The following is a 23,018-nucleotide window of genomic DNA, read 5'->3' as shown; positions in this document are numbered from 1 at the left end:
GCGGCTTCGCTTATTTGCGTGGCCAGGTTTCTAGCATGCTGCAAGTTGATGCCCTTCCACAGACAGTGGGTTAGGGACCCCTGCTCTAAACCCCTTAGAGAGGACTGTAAAGTACAGTGGTACCAATACTTACGAACTTAATTTGTTCCGTGACCAGGTTTTTAAGTAGAAAAGTTTGTAAGAAGAAGCAATTTTTCCCATAAGAATCAATGTAAAAGCAAATTATGCGTGCGATTGGGGAAACCACAGGGAGGGTGGAGGCCCTGTTTCCTCCCAGGCCTGGAAAAGGCCTCCATGAGGCCTCTCTCCGCCTTTTCCAGCCCTGTTTCTTCCCAGGAGATTCTTAGAGAGGCCCCACGGAGGCTTCTCCCTGCCTTTTCTGGCCCTGTTTCCTCCCTGGAGATTTCTAGAGCAGTGATTTTCAACCTTTTTTGAGCCGCGGCACATTTTTTACACTTACGAAACCCTGGGGCACATTGAGCGGGGCGGGGAGGGCTAAAAAAAGTTTGGACAAAAAAATTATCTCTCTTCCTCCCTTTCGCTCTATTTCTCTCTCCCTCTTTCTCTCCCTTCCTTCCTTCCTCTTTCTTTCTCTCTCTCCATCCCTCTTTCTTTCTCTTCCTTCCTTCCTCTCTTTTTTGCTCTCTCTCCCTCCCTACCTCCCTCTATGTCTTTCTCTCCTTCCCTCCCTTTTTTTTCTCTCTCTCTCTTGCTTTCTTTCTCTCTTTCTCTCTCTCTTGCTTTCTTTCTCTTGTTCTCTTTCTCTTGCTTTCTTTCTCTCTCTTGTTCTCTTTCTCGCTCTCTTGCTCTTTCTCTCTCTTGCTTTCTTTCTCTTTCTCTCTTGCTTTCTTTCTCTTTCTCTCTCTCTCTCTTGCTTTCTTTCTCTCTCTGAGCTTCGCGGCACACCTGGCAATGTCTCACGGCACACTAGTGTGCCGCGGCACACTGGTTGAAAAACACTGTTCTAGAGAGGCCCCATGGAGGCTTCTCCCCACCTTTTCCAGCCCTGTTTCCTCCCAGGAGATTCCTAGACAGGCCCCACAGAGGCTTCTCCCTGCCTTTTCCGGTTAGAGCTTCGGAGGTATCGGATTTGTAAGTGGAAAATGGTTCTTGAGAAGAGGCAAAAAAAATATTGAACACCCGGTTCTTATCTAGAAACGTTCGTAAGTAGAGGTACCACTGTATAACAGTCTAGATGGTACTGCTAATGCTATTTTAAAAAGGAGGCACGGTATACGTCTCCGTGCAAAGTCATTTCCAAGGGTGTTGGAGCGGGGGGACGACGACTTTGTACACTGTTGTACAGTTGCAGTGGATAGAGAGTGTTGAGTTGGCAGGCCTAGGATGTGCCGAGTGAGAATGTGCGAAGACCTTTGACGGATCAGATTCATCACTGCCTGGATTGATTTTTGTACTTGTGAGATCTTACTCTCCTTTCCTCCCGCCTCTCTCTCACTTTGTGCATCAGCCACAGCATCTCATTTCTCTTAGGTGATGGAAGGAAGCTCTGGAGTATTATTTTCTTCTGCAAAGATGTCCATTGTTCACTGTTACAACTCACTGGCATTGTTCTGTGGGAAAAATCCCCTATGTTTTTCCACCCACAATGTAGCCCTTGCTAGAAGCCAGCATGCTAAGATGTGTGATACTAATTTGGAGACCTCTAGAAAGAGCGCAGAGAAGAGCAACAAAGATGATTAGGGGACTGGAGGCTAAAAGAATAGAAATAGGAATAACAGAAATAGAAGTAGAATAGAAAGCAGAGTTGGAAGGGATCTTGGAGGTCTTCTAGTCCAACCCCCTGCTTAGGCAGAAAACCTTACACCAGTTCAGACAAATGGTTGGTTGGCTGGTTGGCTGGTTGGTTGGTTGGTTGGTTGGTTGGTTGGTTGGTTGGTTGGTGGGTGGGTTGGTGGGTTTGTTTGTTTGTTTGTTTACTTACTTACTTACTTACTTACTTACTTACTTACTTACTTACTTACTTACTTACTTACAATTAAATAATCAAGACAACATGTATGCACACCATTCCTTACGATTTGGCCATGATAGTTGTTAGTTCATGGTCCCCAGGCCTGCTGGCAAAGCCAGGTCTTCGTGGCTTTACGGAGCAGTATGGACATCGGGGGGGGGGGGGGGAGTTGATTCCATAAGAGCTGGGGCAGCCACAGAGGAGGCCCTCACCTGCGGCCCTGCCAACTTACATTGCTTAGTCGACAGGACCTGGAGAAGTGCTCTTATTGGTTATCCAACATATTCTTTAAAACTTCCAGTGTTGAAGCATTCCCAGCTTCACTGAATAACTGGCTCCCTTAGCAGTGAAAGTTCTGATACCCATGATGGCTATAGGTTCAGGATGTACCTGAATGTGTATTCTCCTTTCAAGTGGTTTTGAATATATATCCACTGCAGAGATCCAGTGGTGACATATCAGCAGTCTAAGATTTCTTTGGCTTTTAATCACTTCTTTTAATTTGTGACATCAACAGATTCTGGGGATGTTGGGACACTTCCATTCTTTCTCTTCCAATTTACAGCTTACAGAGGGAACACAATCTCGCTCTGTGTACATACCGTATTTTTTGATGTATAAGATGCACCTTTTTCCTCCCTAAAAGAGGCTGATAATTTGGATGTGTCTTATACTCTGCTGTGGCGAGGGGGGGCGTTTGCCCAGGTTCGCCTGGTGCACCAGTTGCGGCCCTATCTGGACCGGGACTCATTACTCACAGTCACTCATGCCCTCATCACCTCAAGGTTCGACTACTGTAATGCTCTCTACATGGGGCTACCTTTGAAAAGTGTTCGGAAACTTCAGATCATGCAGAATGCAGCTGCGAGAGCAGTCATGGGCTTACCTAGGTATGCCCATGTTTCACCAACACTCCGCAGTCTGCATTGGTTGCCGATCAGTTTCCGGTCACAATTCAAAGTGTTGGTTATGACCTTTAAAGCCCTTCATGGCATTGGACCAGAATATCTCCGAGACCGCCTCCTGCCGCACGAATCCCAGCGACCGATCAGGTCCCACAGAGTGGGCCTTCTCCGGGTCCCGTCAACTAAACAATGTCGGTTGGCGGGCCCCAGGGGAAGAGCCTTCTCTGTGGCGGCACCGGCCCTCTGGAACCAACTCCCCCCGGAGATTAGAACTGCCCCTACTCTTCCTGCCTTCCGTAAACTCCTTAAAACCCACCTTTGCCGTCAGGCATGGGGGAACTGAAACATCTTCCCCTGGGCATGTTTAATTTATATATGGTATGCTTGTGTGTATGTCTGTTAGTATATGGGGTCTTTTAAATCTTTTAATTTTAAATTTGTTAGATTATTTATGATTTGTTTCCACGTGTTGTGAGCCGCCCCGAGTCTTTGGAGAGGGGCGGCATACAAATCTAAGTAATAAATAAATGTAGCTTTTTTTCCTCCCAGTCAACGATCTTCCCAGCTCTTACCTTGCAGGCTCTTTCATTGTTACTCTCTGCGAAGAATGTTTTCCAAGCCCTAAGTTTTGCAGGGTTTTTTTTCCATTGCTCTAATTTGCTCCGAATAATTTTCTTTCCAACCCTAACCAGGTCCTAACAATGTTCCCAGCTCTTACTGGTTTGCAAGCTCTTTCATTGTTACTCTCTGCGAAGAATGTTTTCCAAGCCCGAAGTCTTTGCAGGGTTTTTCTTTCCATTGCTCTATTTGCTCCAATGTTCCTTTCCAGGTGCTAATGATGTTCCCAGCTCTTACTGGCTTGCAAGCTCTTTCATTGTTACTCTCTCCGAATAAAGTTTTTTTAAAGCCCTAACCAGGGGATAAAATAATATGCTGGCTAAGGACACTAGCCAGATGAATAAGTAAGCAGATTCTTTTCCCTATTTTCCTCCCCAAAATCTAAGGTGCGTCTTATACCCCTGTGCGTCTTTTACTTATAAAGTGCAGTATTCTATCAACAGATTTTTTTAAAAATTAAATTTTATCTTATTTCTTTTGGAATTCAATATGGCTTCAATCCTGCTCTAACGTTGTCCTTAATTTGTTCTCAATTTTGGGGACTTTTTTTTTTTTTAAATGCACAGCTATAGAACGCCAGTTCAGCCATCTCCAACCTGATGATCTCCAAGCACTCTGGACTACAATCCCCCATCAACAGACTCACCAACTTAGGCGTTGGTCTGCTCTCCGTTTAGTTAAATAGAATCTTGGGATTTAGTTAAATAGAATCTTGGGAGAGATCCCGAGCGCAACTTAAAAAACACCAGAGAAGTCTGTCAAATCCGCAAATAGTTTATCTCAGGTTTTTTTTTGTTTGGCACCACTATACCACCATGTGTTTTCATAATCGAAGAATAGATGTGCTTAAAATGTAGATATAAATAGATAGTTGCTGAGTGTTTGAGTCCAATGGTGTTGGAGAGGAAGGAGATACCGACATGTGTATTTTTAAAATTGATATATGTGTGCTGAGTCCTTGGCATGACCATTTGTTGAATTCTTTTTTTTAAATTATTATTTTTATTACGCACTTTACGTTAAAAAACATGTTTACATTCCGGTTATTGGACAATTATCCCACATTCATAAACATCCCTTTCGTATTCATTTGTCCCTTTTTTCTACTTATAAGAAACATGCAATATTTACATATAGTATATGCAAAATAACACGTTCATTCATCCTTACATTTCCTAATGTATTTCTGTCTTAGATTTTGCTTCAAAGATTCTGTTTATATGTATGGTATCTTTGTGTGTGTGTCTGCTTAATAACGGGGTTTTAAAAATGTTTTTAAATTATTAGATTTGTCATGAATTGTTTTATCCACAGCTCACATTAGAGAAACATCTTTCAGCTGTGGCGAGGAGGGCGTTTGCCCAGGTTCGCCTGGTGCACCAGTTGCGGCCCTGTTTGGACCGGGACTCACTGCTCACAGTCACTCATGCCCTCATCACCTCGAGGTTCGACTATTGTAATGCTCTCTACATGGGACTACCCTTGAAAAGTGTTAGGAAACTTCAGATCGTGCAGAATGCAGCTGCGAGAGCAGTCATGGGCTTACCTAGGTATGCCCATGTTTCACCATCACTCCGCAGTCTGCATTGGCTGCCGATCAGTTTCCGGTCACAATTCAAAGTGTTGGTTATGACCTTTAAAGCCCTTCATGGCATTGGACCAGAATATCTCCGAGACCGCCTCCTGCCGCACGAATCCCAGCGACCGATTAGGTCCCACAGAGTGGGCCTTCTCCGGGTCCCGTCAACTAAACAATGTCGGTTGGCGGGCCCCAGGGGAAGAGCCTTCTCTGTGGCGGCACCGGCCCTCTGGAACCAACTCCCCCCGGAGATTAGAACTGCCCCTACTCTTCCTGCCTTCCGTAAACTCCTTAAAACCCACCTTTGCCGTCAGGCATGGGGGAACTGAAACATCTTCCCCTGGGCATGTTTAATTTATATATGGTATGCTTGTGTGTGTGTCTGTTAGTATATGGGGTTTTTTAAATCTTTAAAATTTAAAATTTAGATTATTTATGATTTGTTTCCACGTGTAGCCGAGCCCAGTTCCTGCAACCGTTCATGGTATGTTCTGGCCTCCAGTCCCCTAATCATTCTGGTTGCTCTTCTCTGTGCTTTTTCTAGAGTCTCAACATCTTTTTTATAGTGTGGTGACCAAAATTGGATGCAGTACTGTAGGTGTGGTCTTACTAAGGCCTCATAGCAGGGCTAGGCAAAGTTGGCTCTTCTATGATATGTGGACTTCAAATCCCAGAATTCCTGAGCTGGCATGATTGGCTCAGGAATTCTGGGAGTTGAAGTCCACAAGGCATAGAAGAGCCAACTTTGCCTAGCCCTGCCTTATAGAGTGGTATCTTGATTGACTACTTCAGCTTCAACCGCAATAACACAAGAGCACGCAACAGGTTCAAACTTAATATCAACCGCTCCAAACTTGACTGTAAAAAATATGACTTTAGCAACCGAGTTGTTGAAGCGTGGAACTCATTACCAGACTCCGTGGTGTCAACCCCCAACATTTTTCCCTTAGACTTTCTACGGTTGACCTCTCCAGATTCCTTAGAGGTCAGTAAAGGGTGAGCATAAGTGCACTAGGGTGCCTTCCGTCCCCTGTCCAATTGTCTCTCCTATATTTTATATATCTTTTCTCCCATTCATATATCTTTTCCTCTACTCTTCATTGATGTATTCTATTCTCATATCTCTTCTTCTGTTCCTTTCCTGGTATTTACTACTACATGTTTTTATTCTCTTTAACTTTCAATTTGTATTGGACAAAATGAATGAATGAATGGATGAATGAATAAATAAATAAATAAATAAATAAATAAATAAATAAGTAAACAAACAAACAAACGAATAAATAAATAAATAAATAAATAGATAAATAAATAAATAGTATCCCCCTGTTAATGCAATTTAGGATTACATTGTCTTTTTTGGCTGCCCTTGCATACTAGTGGCTCATATTTAGCTGGTTGTCCACCAAGATCCCTCTCATAGTTACTGCTATTAAACCTGGTTTCACCATGACTTCTGGAAGCCAGATATAAACCTTATGGCCAGGAACTGTTGTTGGGTATTGCTTCTAATCCTTTCAGTTGCTTAACCATCCAGGACTAATCCAATTCTGGATAACAGCCTAAGCTTTGGGAATAGACGTGGCCTCGTTTTCTCTTTTATAGCTTCTGGATTGTCCTCCCAATCCACAACTGCCTAAATCAGAGCAGGCTCTCTCATTTGAGGGCACGAAGGACAGTGTGTTCGAAAATAAGTTGATAAAAAAATCAACGAAGATATGGCTGCCCACCCACCATCCAGAAATTTATTTTATTTATTTATTTATTTTGTCCAATACACAATGAGGGTTTTAGTGGGTATATATCTATAAAATACATGATGAAGGTTATAGAGGAGATACTCAAGTAAAATATATCTAAGAAAGAATAGAAGAGAAGATATAGGAATAGAACATATCAATGAAAGAATAGAAGAAGAGATATAGGAATAGAAGAAAGGTAGTAATAGTAATACAAACCTAATATTAAAAAAAAGTATATATATATAAGTATATATGAAACAGTTGGTGTGAGATTAAATGGACTCCAGAGGATCGTAGAGGACAGGAAGGCTTGGGGAAACATTGTCCACAGAGTCACGATGGGTTGGACACGACTTCATAACTAACAATAACAACAAAAATTTCCCAGTGGTCTGTCCAGTTAAAAGGTTTTTTTTGAGCGAGAGAGAATTGCTGACTCAGTCACATGTCGTAAGGTACCATCTAAAATAAATGAGGAATCCTGCGGCGCTCTTAAATTTTGAATGCTGCTGCAGTAATGAATTTCCTAGGTGTTAACTGAGCACCAAGATTATTACCGTTTCAAATTACCAGTTTTCCTTCTGCCCCAAGAGTGTTTAGCAATAGCAAGCAAATAAGACATCATTTTATGAACATGCTGGGTGGGGAAGTCATAAGTAATGATAAATTGAATGCCTTGTGGTGGAGTCGCTCAGATTGAGTGACAATTTCACGAAGAATACTTCTAAAACAATATTGAATTTATAAACCAATCCCTTTGATTCCTTTGTTAAGCTATTTATTAAGGTTCTTCTCCAAAGAGAAGTTCAGAAGTTGGTAGTTGAATTTCATATGTCTACCTGTTTCCTTACTACACAGAAATGATATTTTCTGGATATCTATAATAAATCCTGGTTCACACACTGCTCGAAGTCCGTGTGTGTCACAACTTTAAAATTAAGCAATGTCGTCTGGCGGGCCCCAGGGGAAGAGCCTTCTCTGTGTTGGCCCCGGCCCTCTGGAATCAACTCCCCCCGGAGATTAGAACTGTTCCCACCCGCCTTGTCTTCCGTAAACTACTTAAGACCCACCTATACCACCAGGCATGGGGGATTTGAGACATCTTTTCCCCAGGCTTATTATAATTTATGTTTGGTATGTATGTGCTGTTTGTTTTTTAATTATGATAGGGTTTTTAGTTTTTGATATTAGATTTGTGCCATTATAATATTGTTTTTATCGTTGTTGTGAGCCGCCCCGAGTCTTTGGAGAGGGGCGGCATACAAATCTAATAAATTATTATTATTATTATTATTATTATTATTATTATTATTACTATTATTATTATTATATGTGCACCTGTTTCCTTACTACACAGAAATTATATTTTCTGGATAACTATAATAAATCCTGGTTCACACACTGCTCGAAGTCCGTGTGTGTCACAACTTTAAAATTAATGGACTTCAACTCCCAGAATTCCCAGCCACCATGCTGCCTGGGGAATTCTGGGAGCCAAAGTCCACACTTTTTATATACAGTACATTGCTCAGGGTTGAAAAATATTACGGGCTGATTTGATCATCATCTGCTTTGTATAGTTTAAGGCAATATGTGAACTTGATCAACATCATTTATTTATTTATTTATTTATTTATTTATTGGATTTGTATGCCGCCCCTCTCCGGAGACTTGGGGTGGCTAACAGCAATAATAAGACAGTGTACAATAATAATCCAATACTAAAAACGATTAAAAACCCCATTATTATAAAAACCAAACATACATACAGACATACCATGCATAAAATTGTAAAGGCCTAGGGGGAAATAGTATCTCAATTCCCCCATGCCTGACGGCAGAGGTGGGTTTTAAGCAGCTTACAAAAGGCAAGGAGGGTGGGAGCAATTCTAATCTCTGGGGGGAGTTGGTTCCAGAGGGTCGGGGCCGCCACAGGGAAGGCTCTTCCCCTGGGTCCCGCCAAGCGACATCGTTTAGTTGACGGGACCCGGAGAAGACCCACTCTGTGGGACCTAACTGGTCGCTGGGATTCGTGCAGCAGAAGGCGGTCCTTGAGATAATCTGGTCCGGTGCCATGAAGGGCTTTATAGGTCATAACCAACACTTTGAATTGTGACCGGAAACTGATTGGCAACCAATGCAGACTGCGGAGTGTTGGTGTAACATGGGCATATTTGGGGTGCTGCATTCTGCACGATCTGACGTTTCCGAACACTTTTCAAATGTAGCCCCATGTAGAGAGCATTGCAGTAGTCGATCCTCAAGGTGATGAGGGCATGAGTGACTGGTTCTACCCAAGCAGGTGCTGAAATATCACCAGACAGATGCATCCTGATGGGTTTAGTGCCAGATTACTGTCAACATCTATCTGAAAGAAGGAAAGTCATTGGTAAATTCCACCTTTCTTTTGCAGTCACTCAGTTTCGCAGAAGAATGCCAGGAAAAACAAATGCAAACTTCTATATATTAGTTCGATTTCAAAGGTCAAGTCAGGAAAACATTTTCCTTTCCTGTAGCTTCTGTGATTGCTTCTGTAGATTTGGGTTGGAACATAGTAGGGGCGTCTGTAGTTATGCAGACTTGAATCTTGGAGATCAAGAATGTGACTTGATCTCCAAGCTTAATGGCTGGACATTTCATTGGAACCAATCCAAATTGGTTCATTGGAACCAATCCAAATACCAACAGAACACAATGGTCTGATAACTGGCAAGTTCAAATCTCAACCAACAAGTTTTACACATTGGCAAAAAAGATTCAGAAAGTAAAATACATGTTTGGAGGACACAAAAGGAGTTTACGAAAGGCAAGGAGGGTGGGGGCAATCCTAATCTCTGGGGGGGAGCTGGTTCCAGAGGGTCGGAGCCACCACAGAGAAGGCTCTTCCCCTGGGTCCCGCCAGATGACATTGTTTAGTTGACGGGACCCGGAGAAGACCCACTCTGTGGGACCTAACTGGTCGCTGGGATTCGTGCAGCAGAAGGCGGTCCCTGAGATAATCTGGTCCGGTGCCATGAAGGGCTTTATAGGTCTTACAAAATAATATAATAAATACAAAAAGATACAAGCAATAAAAAGAAGTCAAATATAATATCTAAAACGAAATTTAGGGAAGGGTTTTGAGGGTGGATGGGAAGTAGTTGTACATGTTTTGACTAAATAACTAACTAACTAACTAACTAAATAAATAAATAAATAAATAAATAAATAAATAAATAAATAAATAAATAAATAAATAAATAAATAAATAAATAAATAAATAAATAAATAAATAAAACCAATAAATAAAACCTCCAACTTTTCCAGATTCTATTCTTCAAGTCAGATATTAAGCATGTTGGCGTGGGTGGGAAGCTGGCTTGATTTTTGAGTCGCTATATTTAGTTCCAGTCTTAAGATGGCATTCGGGAAAAAGCAGCAGATGTTGTTGGTTAGCCATCTGCTAACTTGACTTCCTTCCCCCTACTTTCTCCTGATGGTTGATTCGGGAAAGCTGAACACCTTGACCAGTAATATCGGTTGCTTAGCCCATGATGGCGGCAATGGTTAGAATGCAACCTGCAAGTCTAACTCATTTGACCACAGCCTGGAGTTCGATTGTGACCAGCTCAAGGTTGACTCAGCCTTCCTTCCTTCCATCCTTCCGAGGTTGGTAAAACGAGGACCCAGATTGTTGGGGGCCTTAAGCTAATTCTGTAAAACTACTTAGAGAGGGCTGAAAAGTATTACAAAGCAGTAGGGAAGGTTAGCAGCTATTGCTATTACTATTAACTCTGTCCATAGTAGTACTGGAAAAAATTGTGACAATGACAATTTTAATAATAATTAACTATAATAATTTATTAGAGTTGTATGCCGCCCCTCCCCGAGGACTCGGAGCAGCTCACAACAAGTAAAAACATCACATACAAATTCAATATTAAAACAATTTTAAAAACCCTTATTTAAAAACAATCATACAACCCAAACAAACCATACATAAACCAAGACAGCTAAGGATATATCAATTCTTCCATGCCTGGCGACATAGGTAAGTTTTCAAGAGTTTACGAAAGACAAGGAGGGTGGGGGCAGTGGGATTTGATTCCAGAGGGCCGGGGCCACCACAGAGAAGGCTCTTCCAATTTTCCCCTTGCATGCAGCAGTCAATATGGCGCAACATAGAAATACATGTGTCCGAACTCGTAATATTGCCCCTAAAAAAGAATCTGGCAGTCTAAGCTTACGCCTAATCAAATTAACATTCTGTTGACATTTTATTTGAAATATTTTTGGAGTTTTTATTGTATTAATTTCCAAACTCTAATATATATATATATTTGGGGGTACAGCGAAATGTTCCATCTTTCTTATTATTATTATTATTATTATTTATTAGATTTGGATGCCGTTTCCATCATTGTTATTATATGCTTTGTTTATCTTAACAATCATACACAGAGTTATAAACTACCTGTAAAATACACTGCTCAAAAAAAATAAAGGGAACTCTTAACAGAATATAACTCCAAGTAAATCAAACTTCTGTGAAATCAAACTGTCCACTTAGGAAGCAACACTGATTGACCATCAATTTTACATGCTTTGTGTACATTCAATACTTCGTACAGAACAAAGTATTCAATGAGAATATTTCATTCATTCAAATCTAGGATGTGTTATTTGAGTGTTCCCTTTATTTTTTTTTTTTAGCAGTATATTTTGTACCGAGGTTTTGTTAGATTGTAGCTTGGAGTGAACTTTATTGATCCTTTTCCCATAGTCCTTCACATCGATCCACTGTAATTATCTCTCTCTAATTTTGCTTCTTGTTTATCTTTGAATTTTTAATTCATTCCTTCTTCATGTCCTATTTTAATAGACCATCTTCGTATTTGTCGGTCTTCTGTTACAGATGCTAGATCTTCTGCTAAAAAGGAATTTGCTGTGTTGTTGTTGTTGTTGTTGTTATTATTATTATTATTAGTAGTAGTAGTAGTATTATTAGTATTAGTATTATTTATTAGATTTGTAGGTCGCCCCTCTCCGTAGACTCGGGGTGGCTCACAGCAATGATAAAAACAATACACAATGACAAATCTAATAGTTAGAATCTAAAATAACAGTAATACATTTAAAAAAGTCTAAAAAACAAGAAACCCCAATATATAAAAAACATACATACAATCATATCATATACAAAAAAAACTACATAGGCAGGGGGAGATGTTTTAGTTCCCCCCACGCTTGATGACAGAGGTGGATTTTAAGGAGTTTATGAAAGGCAAGGAGGGTGGGGGCAGTTCTAATCTCTGGAGGGAGCTGACTCCAGAGGGTTGGAGCCGCCACAGAGAAGACTCCTCCTCTGGGTCCCGCCAAACGACATTGTTTAGTTGCCGGGACATAGTTACAGTTATTTCTTTTTCTTATGCTCTGTCTAGCAGACTGCTGCTATTTGTCTTTCATTTTCAAATTTCTGCAGATGTTACTTACATATTCATTTCAAGTATTATAACGTCTATAGTGCTCTCAGCAATCTTCTCATTGCTGATTCTTCACTAATAATAATTGTTATTTGTACAACCGTTTTGAGTGTTTGCACAGATGACACACAAACCTGCAAAGAGGGATGGAATTTTATATGTATTGCAGGTCATAATGCTAAAAATAGGTCCATACCAAAGCAAAGGTCACTTCATCGGAGGAATAGCTGGAGGTGAAATTTGAATTGGGACAACTTATATTTTCCAGTGGCTGTTTCCAGGATTTGGGACTCTCTGCCAAGGGTTGCCTAGGATAATTACATTTTTGCTTGTGCTTTTTTTGTCAAGCACAAAGCTATTTATTCAGGAGGAATTTTGGCCTTTCGAACAGATTTCTGGCTGATTTAGCCTTTTAACTGATAACTGCTGTTTCCTCGAATGACACGTTATTTATTTATTTACTTTATTTATTTATTTTGTCCAATACACAATGAGGATTTTAGAGGGTATATATCTATATACACATAGTAAAATACATGATGAAGGTTATAGAGGAGATACTCATAGTAAAATATATCTAAGAAAGAATAGAAAAGAAGGTATAGTAATAGAACATATCAATGAAAGAATAGAAGAAGAGATATAGGAATGGAGGAAAGGAATAGGAGATATAGGAGAGCAATAGGACAGGGGACGGAAGGCACTCTAGTGCACTTGTACTCGCCCCTTACTGACCTCTTAGGAATCTGGATAGGTCAACCGTAGATAATCTAAGGGCATAGTTCCCTCTAAGCTGAGCAGTGAGCAATCGCTCACTTAAAAATCATCATCAACTCAGAGTTTTCCAAACCTGCCCCGAAGCCGAGAGGGAAAGAGTGAGAGGGAAGGAGAGAGAGAGGAAGAGAGAGAAACAGATAGAAAAAAGAGGAAGGAAAAGAGAAAGAAAAAGAATGGGAGTAAGGAAGAGAGAAAGAAAATCAAAATCTAGTTTGAAACTAGCTCAACTATTTAAGTGGCATTTTGATATTGATAGAGTTGCCCTATTATGAGCTCACTGTTATAGACACACAGTACAGTATTTTATTTTGAAATTCTCTGAGGCAAAACAGGGTGGGTTTTTTATTTTTTTGTTTATTTGTTTGTTTGTTTGTTTGTTTATTATTTCTGTGCCACCCAGTCCCAAAGGGACTGCCGCTCAGACACTATACTTTTCCGCCCCCCCCCCCAAAAAAAATTAGAGGGAACACTGTCTAAGGGTAAAGTGTTGGGGGTTTGGAGTTCCACGCTTCGACAACTCGGTTACTGAAGTCATATTTTTTACAGTCAAGTTTGGAGCGGTTAATATTAAGTTTAAATCTGTTGTGTGCTCTTGTGTTGTTGTGGTTGAAGCTGAAGTAGTTGCCGACAGGCAGGACGTTGCAGCATATGATCTTGTGGGCAATACTTAGATCTTGCTTAAAGCGTCTTAGTTCTAAACTTTCTAGGCCCAGGATTGAAAGTCTAGTCTCGTAGGGTATTCTATTTCGAGTGGAGGAGTGAAGGTTAGTTATCCTCTCTGAAATGATATATTCTTTTTTTTTTCAGGTGTCACAGGCATTCTTAAGCACTCAGAGTAGGAAGGCATACTTTTTACTATAAATTAAATGATGTGGTTGGAAGTTGATTATGTCATGAATATGTAATAATGTAAATTTTAACTGATTGATGTCTAATGATCTGTTATGGCTCGGTCTTCACTTTCCAGTAATGCTATTGTTAGGGGGATATTCAGTAAGATCTAGTAGATATGAAGGGATGATATAAGTAATATTGTTTTTTCTTTTCTTCTTTAGGTTAATGTTTTTTCTTTTTATGTTAAAAACATTTTGCTGTTGGGACAAGGATTCAGAGATGTATATGAATAAATTAAGATATATGAACATTGAATTTAGCACTGTTAGAGGTCCCTTTGGCCACAGTGTTTTGATGAGTAAAAATACTTGATTAGATGTATTATTTATTTATTTTATTTATTTATTAGATTTGTATGCCGCCCCTTCCCGTAGACTCGGGGCGGCTCACAATACAATAAAAACAGTTCATGACAAATCTAATAATTTACAATTTAAAATATTTTTAAAAACCCATTAAATACATACAAGCATACCATACATAAATTGTATAGGCCCAGGGGAGATATTTCAGTTCCCCCATGCCTGACGACAAAGGTGAGTTTTAAGGAGTTTGCGAAAGGCAAGGAGGGTAGGGGCAGTTCTAATCTCTGGGAGGAGCTGGTTCCAGAGAGTCGGGGCAGCCACAGAGAAGGCTCTTCCCCTGGGGCCCGCCAACTGACATTGTTTAGTTGACGGGACCCGGAGAAGGCCCACTCTGTGGGACATAATCAGTCGCTGGGATTCGTGCGGCAGAAGGCGGTCTCGGAGATATTCTGGTCCGATGCCATGAAGGGCTTTAAAGGTCATAACCAACACTTTGAATTGTGACCGGAAATTGATCGGCAACCAATGCAGACTGCAGAGTGTTGGTGTGACATGGGCATACCTGGGGAAGCCCATGACTGCTCTCGCAGCTGCATTCTGCACGATCTGAAGTTTCCGAACACTTTTCAAAGGTAGCCCCATGTAGAGAGCGTTACAATAGTCGAACCTCGAGGTGATGAGGGCATGAGTGACTGTGAGCAGTGAGTCCCGGTCCAAATAGGGCTAATGGCGTTGTAAATTTGAACAAGGAAGTTGGGAAATTTTATATTTGATTTCTCAGGTGATAAAAGAAAAGAGGCAGTACTCGTGGAAGGATAAATACCAAAAGCAAATGGATAATTATTGTATTATAATGTAGACAGAAGGTATATGATGTTGAACATGTTTTTGAGTGGAGAAAAATAAAAAAAAATTAACCCCAAAGTAGGAAGGCATGATCTACAATACATTGATAAACAATTTTCAAATCACCTGCAATATAAAAACTGTAGGGATTAGAGAATCCGAAACCACATCATATTCATTGTGATAATAGACTCTCAGGATGAAACTCTGCTTTTCTAAGAAGATACCCAGCTATCAAAAGTGGAACAAATCTCGCTTAATCTTTCCTTGATAATTGGAACTCCTGCTGTGCCAGGAACATCCAGAGCAATAACTCGCAATCCATCTGGGAAACAGGAGATGGATGTGAAAATCCAATAAAGTCTAACCTGAACTCTTCTGTCATTTATCAACTGTATTAAGTCCCAGAATAGGTGGGATGGAAGAGTTCTATTTTGCTGAGTATAACGTGGGCTTCTGAGAAGTGCCTCTTTGCTAGTTACTCTGAAAAAGATCCATTGGTGTCTCCCTTTGGCAATGAATAGTGGTACCTCTACCTAAGAATGCCTCTACTTACGAACTTTTCTAGATAAGAGCGAGGACTTCAAGATTTTTTTGCCTCTTCTCAAGAACCATTTTCCATTTACAAACCCGAGCCTCCGAAACTGTAACCGGAAAAGGCAGGAAGAAGCCTCCATGGGGCCTCTCTAGGAATCTCATGGGAGGAAACAGGGCCAGAAAAGGCGGGGAGAAGCCTCCATGGGGCCTCTCTAGGAATCTCATGGGAGGAAACAGCCAGAAAAGGTAAGGGGAAGCCTCCATGGGGCCTTTCTAGGAATCTCATGGGAGGAAACAGGGCCAGAAAAGGTGGGGAGAAGCCTCCATGGGGCCTCTCTACGAATCTCATGGGAGGAAACAGCCAGAAAAGGTAAGGGGAAGCCTCCATGGGGCCTTTCTGGGAATCTCCTGGGAGGAAACAGGGCCAGAAAAGGTGGGGAGAAGCCTCCATGGGGCCTCTCTACGAATCTCATGGGAGGAAACAGGGCCAGAAAAGGCGGGGAGAAGTCTCCGTGGGGCCTCTCTAGGAATCTCCTGGGAGGAAACAGGGCCAGAAAAGGCACGGAGAAGCCTCCGTGGGGCCTCTCTAGGAATCTCCTGGGAGGAAACAGGGCCTCCACCCTCCCTGTGGTTTCCCCAATCACACACATTATTTGCTTTTACATTGATTCCTATAGGAAAAATTGCTTCTTCTTACAAACTTTTCTACTTACAGAACGAATTAAGTTTGTAAGCAGAGGTACCACCGTATGCCATTATTTTGTATACTCATATAGATAATATATTAGCCAATCTGGAGTTTCACACAACTGTCAGCAAACATGGGAAGTGTTTCTGCCTTCAAGCGCTAGGCATTAGTTTGACAACCTGGAGAATATTTTCAACAGTATTAAATAAGGAAAAATTGCAATAGTAATAGCACTTGAATTTATATACTGCTTTACAGTGATTTACAGCCCTTTGTAAGTGCCTTACAGAGTTAGCCTCTTGGCCCCAACAATCTGGGTCCTCATTTGACCCGCTTAGAAAGGCTGAGTCAACCTTGAGCAGGTCCGGTTCGGCAGTTCAAATCTCTCCAGGCTCAAGTTTGACTCATCCTTCCATCCTTCCCAGGTAGGTTAAAAGAGTATCCAGGTTGCTGGAGGCAATATGCTGATTCTGTAAACTGCTTTTTTTTCTATTTTCATTATTTTGGGGATACCTGATGCTCTATCCCAGCTATGGGATAATCTGCCCCTGCAAATCGCTGTATGTGGGGGGCTCTTAGAAACATAGAAACATAGAAGATTGATGGCAGAAAAAGACCTCATGGTCCATCTCTGCCCTTATACATGAGTGAAACATTTAAATATGTTAAAGGTTTAAATAAGGTTCAGGAGGGAAATGTTTTTAATAGGAAAGTGAACACAAGAACAAGGGGGCACAATCTAAGGTTAGTTGGGGGAAAGATCAGAAGCAACGTGAGAAAATATTATTTTACTGCAAGAGTAGTAGATGCTTGGAACAAACTTCCAGCAGATGTGGTTGGTAAAGCCATAGCAACTGAATTTAAACATGTCTGGGATACAGTAATCCCTCATTTTTTTGCAGGGGATGCGTTCCAAGACCACCCTGGAAAAACGAATTTCTGTGAAGTAGAGGAAAGATATTTAACGAGTATTTGGACTTTTAAAACCCACCCTTTGCATTAAACAGTCATTCTATAATCTTTCTCAGCTGGAACTCCGTGTGATATCCTACCAGTTTCTTTAAAAGAGTACCATAGTACTGTAGAAGAATTTTATGAATTTTTAATGGATTTAAAATTTTCAATGGGTTTAAGCCCCCTTTGAAAACCCGTGAAGTAGCGAATCAGTGAAAGATGAACCGTGAAGTAGCGAGGGATTACTGTATATCCATCCTAAGATAAAATACAGGAAATCGTATAAGGGCAGACTAGATGGACCATGAGGTCTTTTTCTGTCCTCAATCTTCTATGTTTTTCGCGTTGACAAACATGTAAAAGAGAGATTGCTGTAAAAAGAGCCAAGTACAGTGATACCTTGTCTTACAAACTTAATTGGTTCCGGGATGAGGTTCTTAAGGTGAAAAGTTTGTAAGACGAAACAATGTTTCTCATAGGAATCAATGGAAAAGCGATTAATGCGTGCAAGCCCAAAATTCACCCCTTTTGCCAGCTGAAGCGCCCGTTTTTGCGCTGCTGGGATTCCCCTGAGGTTCCCCTCCATGGGAAATCCCACCTCCAGACTTCTGTGTTTTTGCGATGCTGCAGGGGAATCCCAGCAGGGGAATCCCAGCATCGCAAAAACAAGCTCTTCGCTGGCAACAGAAGTTGGGAGGTGGGGTTTCCCATGGAGGGGAGCCTCAGAGGAATCCCAGCAGCACAAAAACGGGCGCTTCACTGGCAACGGAAGTCCGGAGGTGGAGCATCCCAGTGGCGGCTGTGGGTTTGTAAGGTGAAAATAGTTTGTAAGAAGAGGCAAAAAAATCTTAAACCCCGGGTTTGTATCTCGAAACGTTTGTATGACGAGGCGTTTGTAAGATGAGGTATCATTGTAGTTGTTTTGTTAAGTATCAGTTCGGATAACAAAGAATTGGGAGTAAGCTTTCCTTTCTCCCTCGAAAACAAAACTCGGGGCAAATAATCATAGTGCTTGTCCCTGCTTTAAAAGAGCCACTTATCTTTGACACCGAGAAAACAAGTCCGGTAAAAAATGCAAAGCATTGAGCCATTAATAGCCTGAGATTGCATGGGCTCCCTTGGATGAAATGCCCTTGAGCTTTCTAAGAATTCCCCCGTTAATCAGGCCCTTGTCAACCCTGAAAGCTTGAAAGGTTGTGAGATATTAGAGCAGAGGCCAGCTTGCCAGCCAATTCAGCTGCAACCTATCCTCCTTAAGCGAGAAAGAAGGTCTGGTTCAGGGATGGGCTTCAAAAAACTTAGAAAGGGGTTCTCTGCCTGGTTGTTTATTTTATTTTATTATTTATTTTTATTAATTAGATTTGTATGCCGCCCCTCTCCGCAGACTCGGAGCGGCTAACAACAGTAAAAAAAACAATATAAACAAATCTAATATTAAAAGTAATTTAAAAAACCCCAATTTAAGAAAAACCAATCAAAAAATACAGATATACCATGCATAAATTTTATAAGCCTAGGGGGAAGGGAATATCTCAATTCCCCCATGCATGTTGACAGAGGTGGGTTTTGAGGAGCTTACGAAAGGCAAGGAGGACGGGAGCAACTCTGATATCTGGGGGAGTTGGTTCCAGAGGGCCGGGGCCGCCAAAGAGAAGGCTCTTCCCCTGGGTCCCACCAAACGACATTGTTTAGTCGACGGGACCCGGAGAAGGCCAACTCTGTGGGACCTAACTGGTCGCTGGGATTCGTGCAGCAGAAGGCGGTCCCTGAGATAATCTGGTCCGATGCCATGAAGGGCTTTATAGGTCATAACCAACACTTTGAATTGTGACCGGAAACTGATCGGCAACCAATGCAGATTGCGGAGTGTTGGAGTAATATGGGCATACTTAGAGAAGCCCATAATTGCTCTCGCAGCTGCATTCTGCACGATCTGAAGTTTCCGAACACTTTTCAAAGGTAGCCCCATGTAGAGAGCGTTACAGTAGTTGAGCCTCGAGGTGATGAGGGCATGAGTGACTGTGAGTAATGACTCCTGGTCCAAATAGGGCCGCAACTGGCGCACCAGGTGAACCTGGGCAAATGCCCCCCTCGCCACAGCTGAAAGGTGTTTCTCTAATGTGAGCTGTGGATCGAGGAGGACGCCCAAGTTGCGGACCCTCTCTGAGGGGGTCAATAATTCCCCCCCAAGGTAATGGACGGACAGATAGAATTGTCCTTGGGAGGCAAAACCCACAGCCACTCTGTCTTGTCTGGGTTGAGTTTGAGTTTGTTGACACCCATCCAGGCCCCAACAGCCTCCAAGCACCGGCACATCACTTCCACTGCTTCGTTGACTGGACATGGGGTGGAGTTGAAGTCCACACATCTTAACGTTGCTAAGTGTGAGAAGAACTGCTGTAAAATAACCTTTACTATCACGGGCCTTCTTCATATGTGTAGACAGTTCTTAAAATTCTTAACCACCTAAAACCTTGATTTTCTCTCTCCGTATCTCTCTCACACACAAATATACACACCGGTTAAGCAGGTTTCCGATGGGAACAGGCCAAATCTGAATTCTTACATCTTATGTAATTGATATAAAATTTACATTAGGATTATAAAAAAATGAAATTAATTGAGATTCCACACTTCACTTCTCTCTATTTTGGATCGTTCGATTTAAAATTCACTATATGATGAAATTTTATTGCATTTCATTCTCCGTTTCAAATTATTTTAGTTTCCTTTGATAATGACTGAAAAAACGCAGAAGAGAACATTAAAAACCTAATTTTTGCAACAAAAAAATGCCATAATGTTAAAAATGCTGCAAGGCTTTACAAACACAAACACACACCAAAGGAGCAAACACCTGTAGAATCCAAACTGCCACAAATCAATTGCCTTTGTTTTCAGTAAAACTGAAATACATCCAACACTGCAGTCATTTGAAACACATCAGGAGAAGTACAGAAATTATTATAGCAGCTGTGCTATGCAATATACTTAATTTTGATGTCTTCCTGGCGTTTTGGTTCCGACTCAGGTTCTGCACATCTGTTGGTGCATTAAAGAGAATGATGTGCAATTTCTTGGCATCCTTGTAAAATGCCTTGCAGCCAGTAATGGGCAGCCCAAATTTTTACTGCCACACTGTGGGTGTGGCTTATTTTGTGGGTGTGGTTTAATGGTCATGTGACAGGGTAGGAGTGGCTTGCCGGCCATGTGATCAGGTTGGAGTGGCTTGAACGAGCATCACAACGATTTTGTTTTGTGTTGTATGTTATGTGTGTATACGTATTTAAATAAAATTTATTTTTAATTAAAATAAATAAATAAATCAAATAAATAAATAAATATATAGGGTTCCTAAAAAAAAATTATTTTTATTTTAAAAATCAAATAATTAAATAATTTTTTTTCAAAAAAAATTCAAATAAATAAATAAATAAATAAATAAATAAATAAATAAATAAATAAATAAATAAATAAATAATAGGGTTCCTACCGGGACAGACGGTAGGGACAAGTGTGCACGCACATCCAAGCATGCACAAAATAGTGTGTGCGCACATCCCTGGAAGCAAATATATTGCGAGGGGATGCGCGTGCAAAATTTCAGTGATTTTTTTTTGCTTCGGCGCATGCGTGGAAGCAAAAACACCAAAATCTCATGCGCGCGTGCCTCCCCTTGCGAGATTTTGTTTCCTGCGCATGAGAAGCAAAGGCACACTGGGGTACACGTGCACACACGCAAGAGAAGTTGTGCGCTTAGCGCATTGGTCGCAGCGGTAATAAGAATCCGCTCCTGCCTAACGTTCTCGTTCTCACATCATGCTCTTTGTGTGTTGTCTCTCTTCCTTTTCAGGTGATAATAAATAGCACCATCACACCTAACATGACTTTCACGAAAACGTCCCAGAAATTTGGCCAGTGGGCTGATAGCAGAGCCAACACCGTCTTCGGCCTGGGTTTTTCTTCTGAACAACAGCTATCAAAGGTATTTATTTATTTATTTATTTATTTATTTATTTATTTATTCATTCATTCATTCATTCATTCATTCATTCATTCATTCATATATATATTTATTTACTTACTTACTTACTTACTTACTTACTTACTTACTTACTTACTTACTTACTTACTTACTTACTTACTTATTAATGAGATTTGTATGCCGCCCCGCTCCGTACACTCGGGGCGGCTCACAACAGAATAAAACAGTTCATAACAAATCTAATAATTTACAATTTAAAATATTTTAAAAACCCCATTATTAAGCAGACATACGTACAAACATACCATGAATAAGTTGTAATGGCCTAGGGGAAAGGAATATCTTAACTCCCCCATGCCTGGCGGTATAAATGAGTCTTGACTAGTTTACGAAAGACAGGGAGGGTGGGGGCAATTGTAATCTCCAGGGGGAGTTGGTTCCGGAGGGCCGGGGCTGCCACAGAGAAGGCTCTTCCCCTGGGGCCCGCCAAATGACATTGTTTAGTCGACGGGACCCGGAGAAGGTCAACTCTGTGGGACCTTATCGGTCGCTGGGATTCGTGCGGTAGCAGGTGGTTCCGGAGGTAATCTGGTCCAAAGCCATGTAGGGCTTTAAAGGTCATGACCAACACTTTGAATTGTGACCGGAAACTGTGTTGAGGAAACATGGGCGAATCTTGAAAGCCCCATGATGGCTCTCGCGGCTGCGTTCTGCACGATCTGAAGTTTCCGAACACTTTTCAAAGGTAGCCCCATGTAGAGAGCGTTGCAGTAATCGAACCTTGAGGTGATGAGGGCATGAGTGACTGTGAGCAGTGACTCCCTGTCCAAATAGGGCCGCAACTGGCGCACCAGGCGAACCTGGGCAAACGCCCTCCTTGCCACAGCTGAAAGATTATGTTCCAATGTCAGCTGTGGATCAAGGAGGATGCCCAAGTTGAGAAACCTCTCTGAGGAGGTCAGTAGTTCCCCCCCCAGGGTAATGGACGGACAGATAGAATTGTCCTTCTTGTGAGGCAAGACCCACAGCCACTCCGTCTTGTCTGGGTTGAGTATGAGTTTGTTGACACCCATCCAGGCCCCAACAGCTTCCAGGCACTGGCACATAAGGTACATAAGGTACATAAGAACCTAAGAAGAGCCATGTTGAATCAGGCCAAAGCCCATCGAGTCCAACATTCTGTGTCACCCAGTGGCCCACCAATTGTCCATGGGGATCTTGAGCAGAAAGAAAAGGCAAAACCCTCCCTTTCCCTTGACCCCCAACAAATGGTACCCAAGGGAATCCTGCCTGCCTCTACCAACATCACCTCATCACCTCGAGGCTCGACTACTGTAACGCTCTCTACATGGGGCTACCTCTGAAAAGTGTTTGGAAACTTCAGATCGTGCAGAATACAGCTGCGAGAGCAATCATGGGCTTTTCCAAATATGCCCATGTTACACCAACACTCCACAGTCTGCATTGGTTGACGATCAGTTTCCAGTCACAATTCAAAGTGTTGGTTACGACCTATAAAGCCCTTCATGGCACCGGACCAGATTATCTCAGGGACCGCCTTCTGCTGCACGAATCCCAGCGACCAGTTAGGTCCCACAGAGTGGGTCTTCTCCGGGTCCCGTCAACTAAACAATGCCGCTTGGCGGGACCCAGGGGAGGACCCTTCTCTGTGGCGGCCCCGGCCCTCTGGAACCAACTCCCCCCAGAGATTAGAATTGCCCCCACCCTCCTTTCCTTTCATAAGCTACTTAAAA

General features: G+C 41.7%; 1 protein-coding gene across 1 annotated transcript in view; it reads left to right on the top strand.

Annotated features, from left to right (window-relative positions):
* The window catches only part of HOMER2 (homer scaffold protein 2), a 99,063-nt gene that overhangs the window by 47,688 nt on the left and 28,357 nt on the right, over nt 1-23,018 (top strand). The window contains exon 3 of the mRNA XM_070762373.1: nt 21,133-21,264. Within this exon, the coding sequence (XP_070618474.1) occupies nt 21,133-21,264 (132 nt within the window). The remainder of the gene's footprint in view (nt 1-21,132; nt 21,265-23,018) is intronic.

This window comes from Erythrolamprus reginae, chromosome 10, assembly GCF_031021105.1.
Source record: "Erythrolamprus reginae isolate rEryReg1 chromosome 10, rEryReg1.hap1, whole genome shotgun sequence".
Classification (NCBI taxonomy): Eukaryota; Metazoa; Chordata; class Lepidosauria; order Squamata; family Dipsadidae; genus Erythrolamprus; species Erythrolamprus reginae.
Note: the sequence above shows the minus strand (reverse complement) of the source record. Positions and strands in the feature narration are given on the sequence as shown.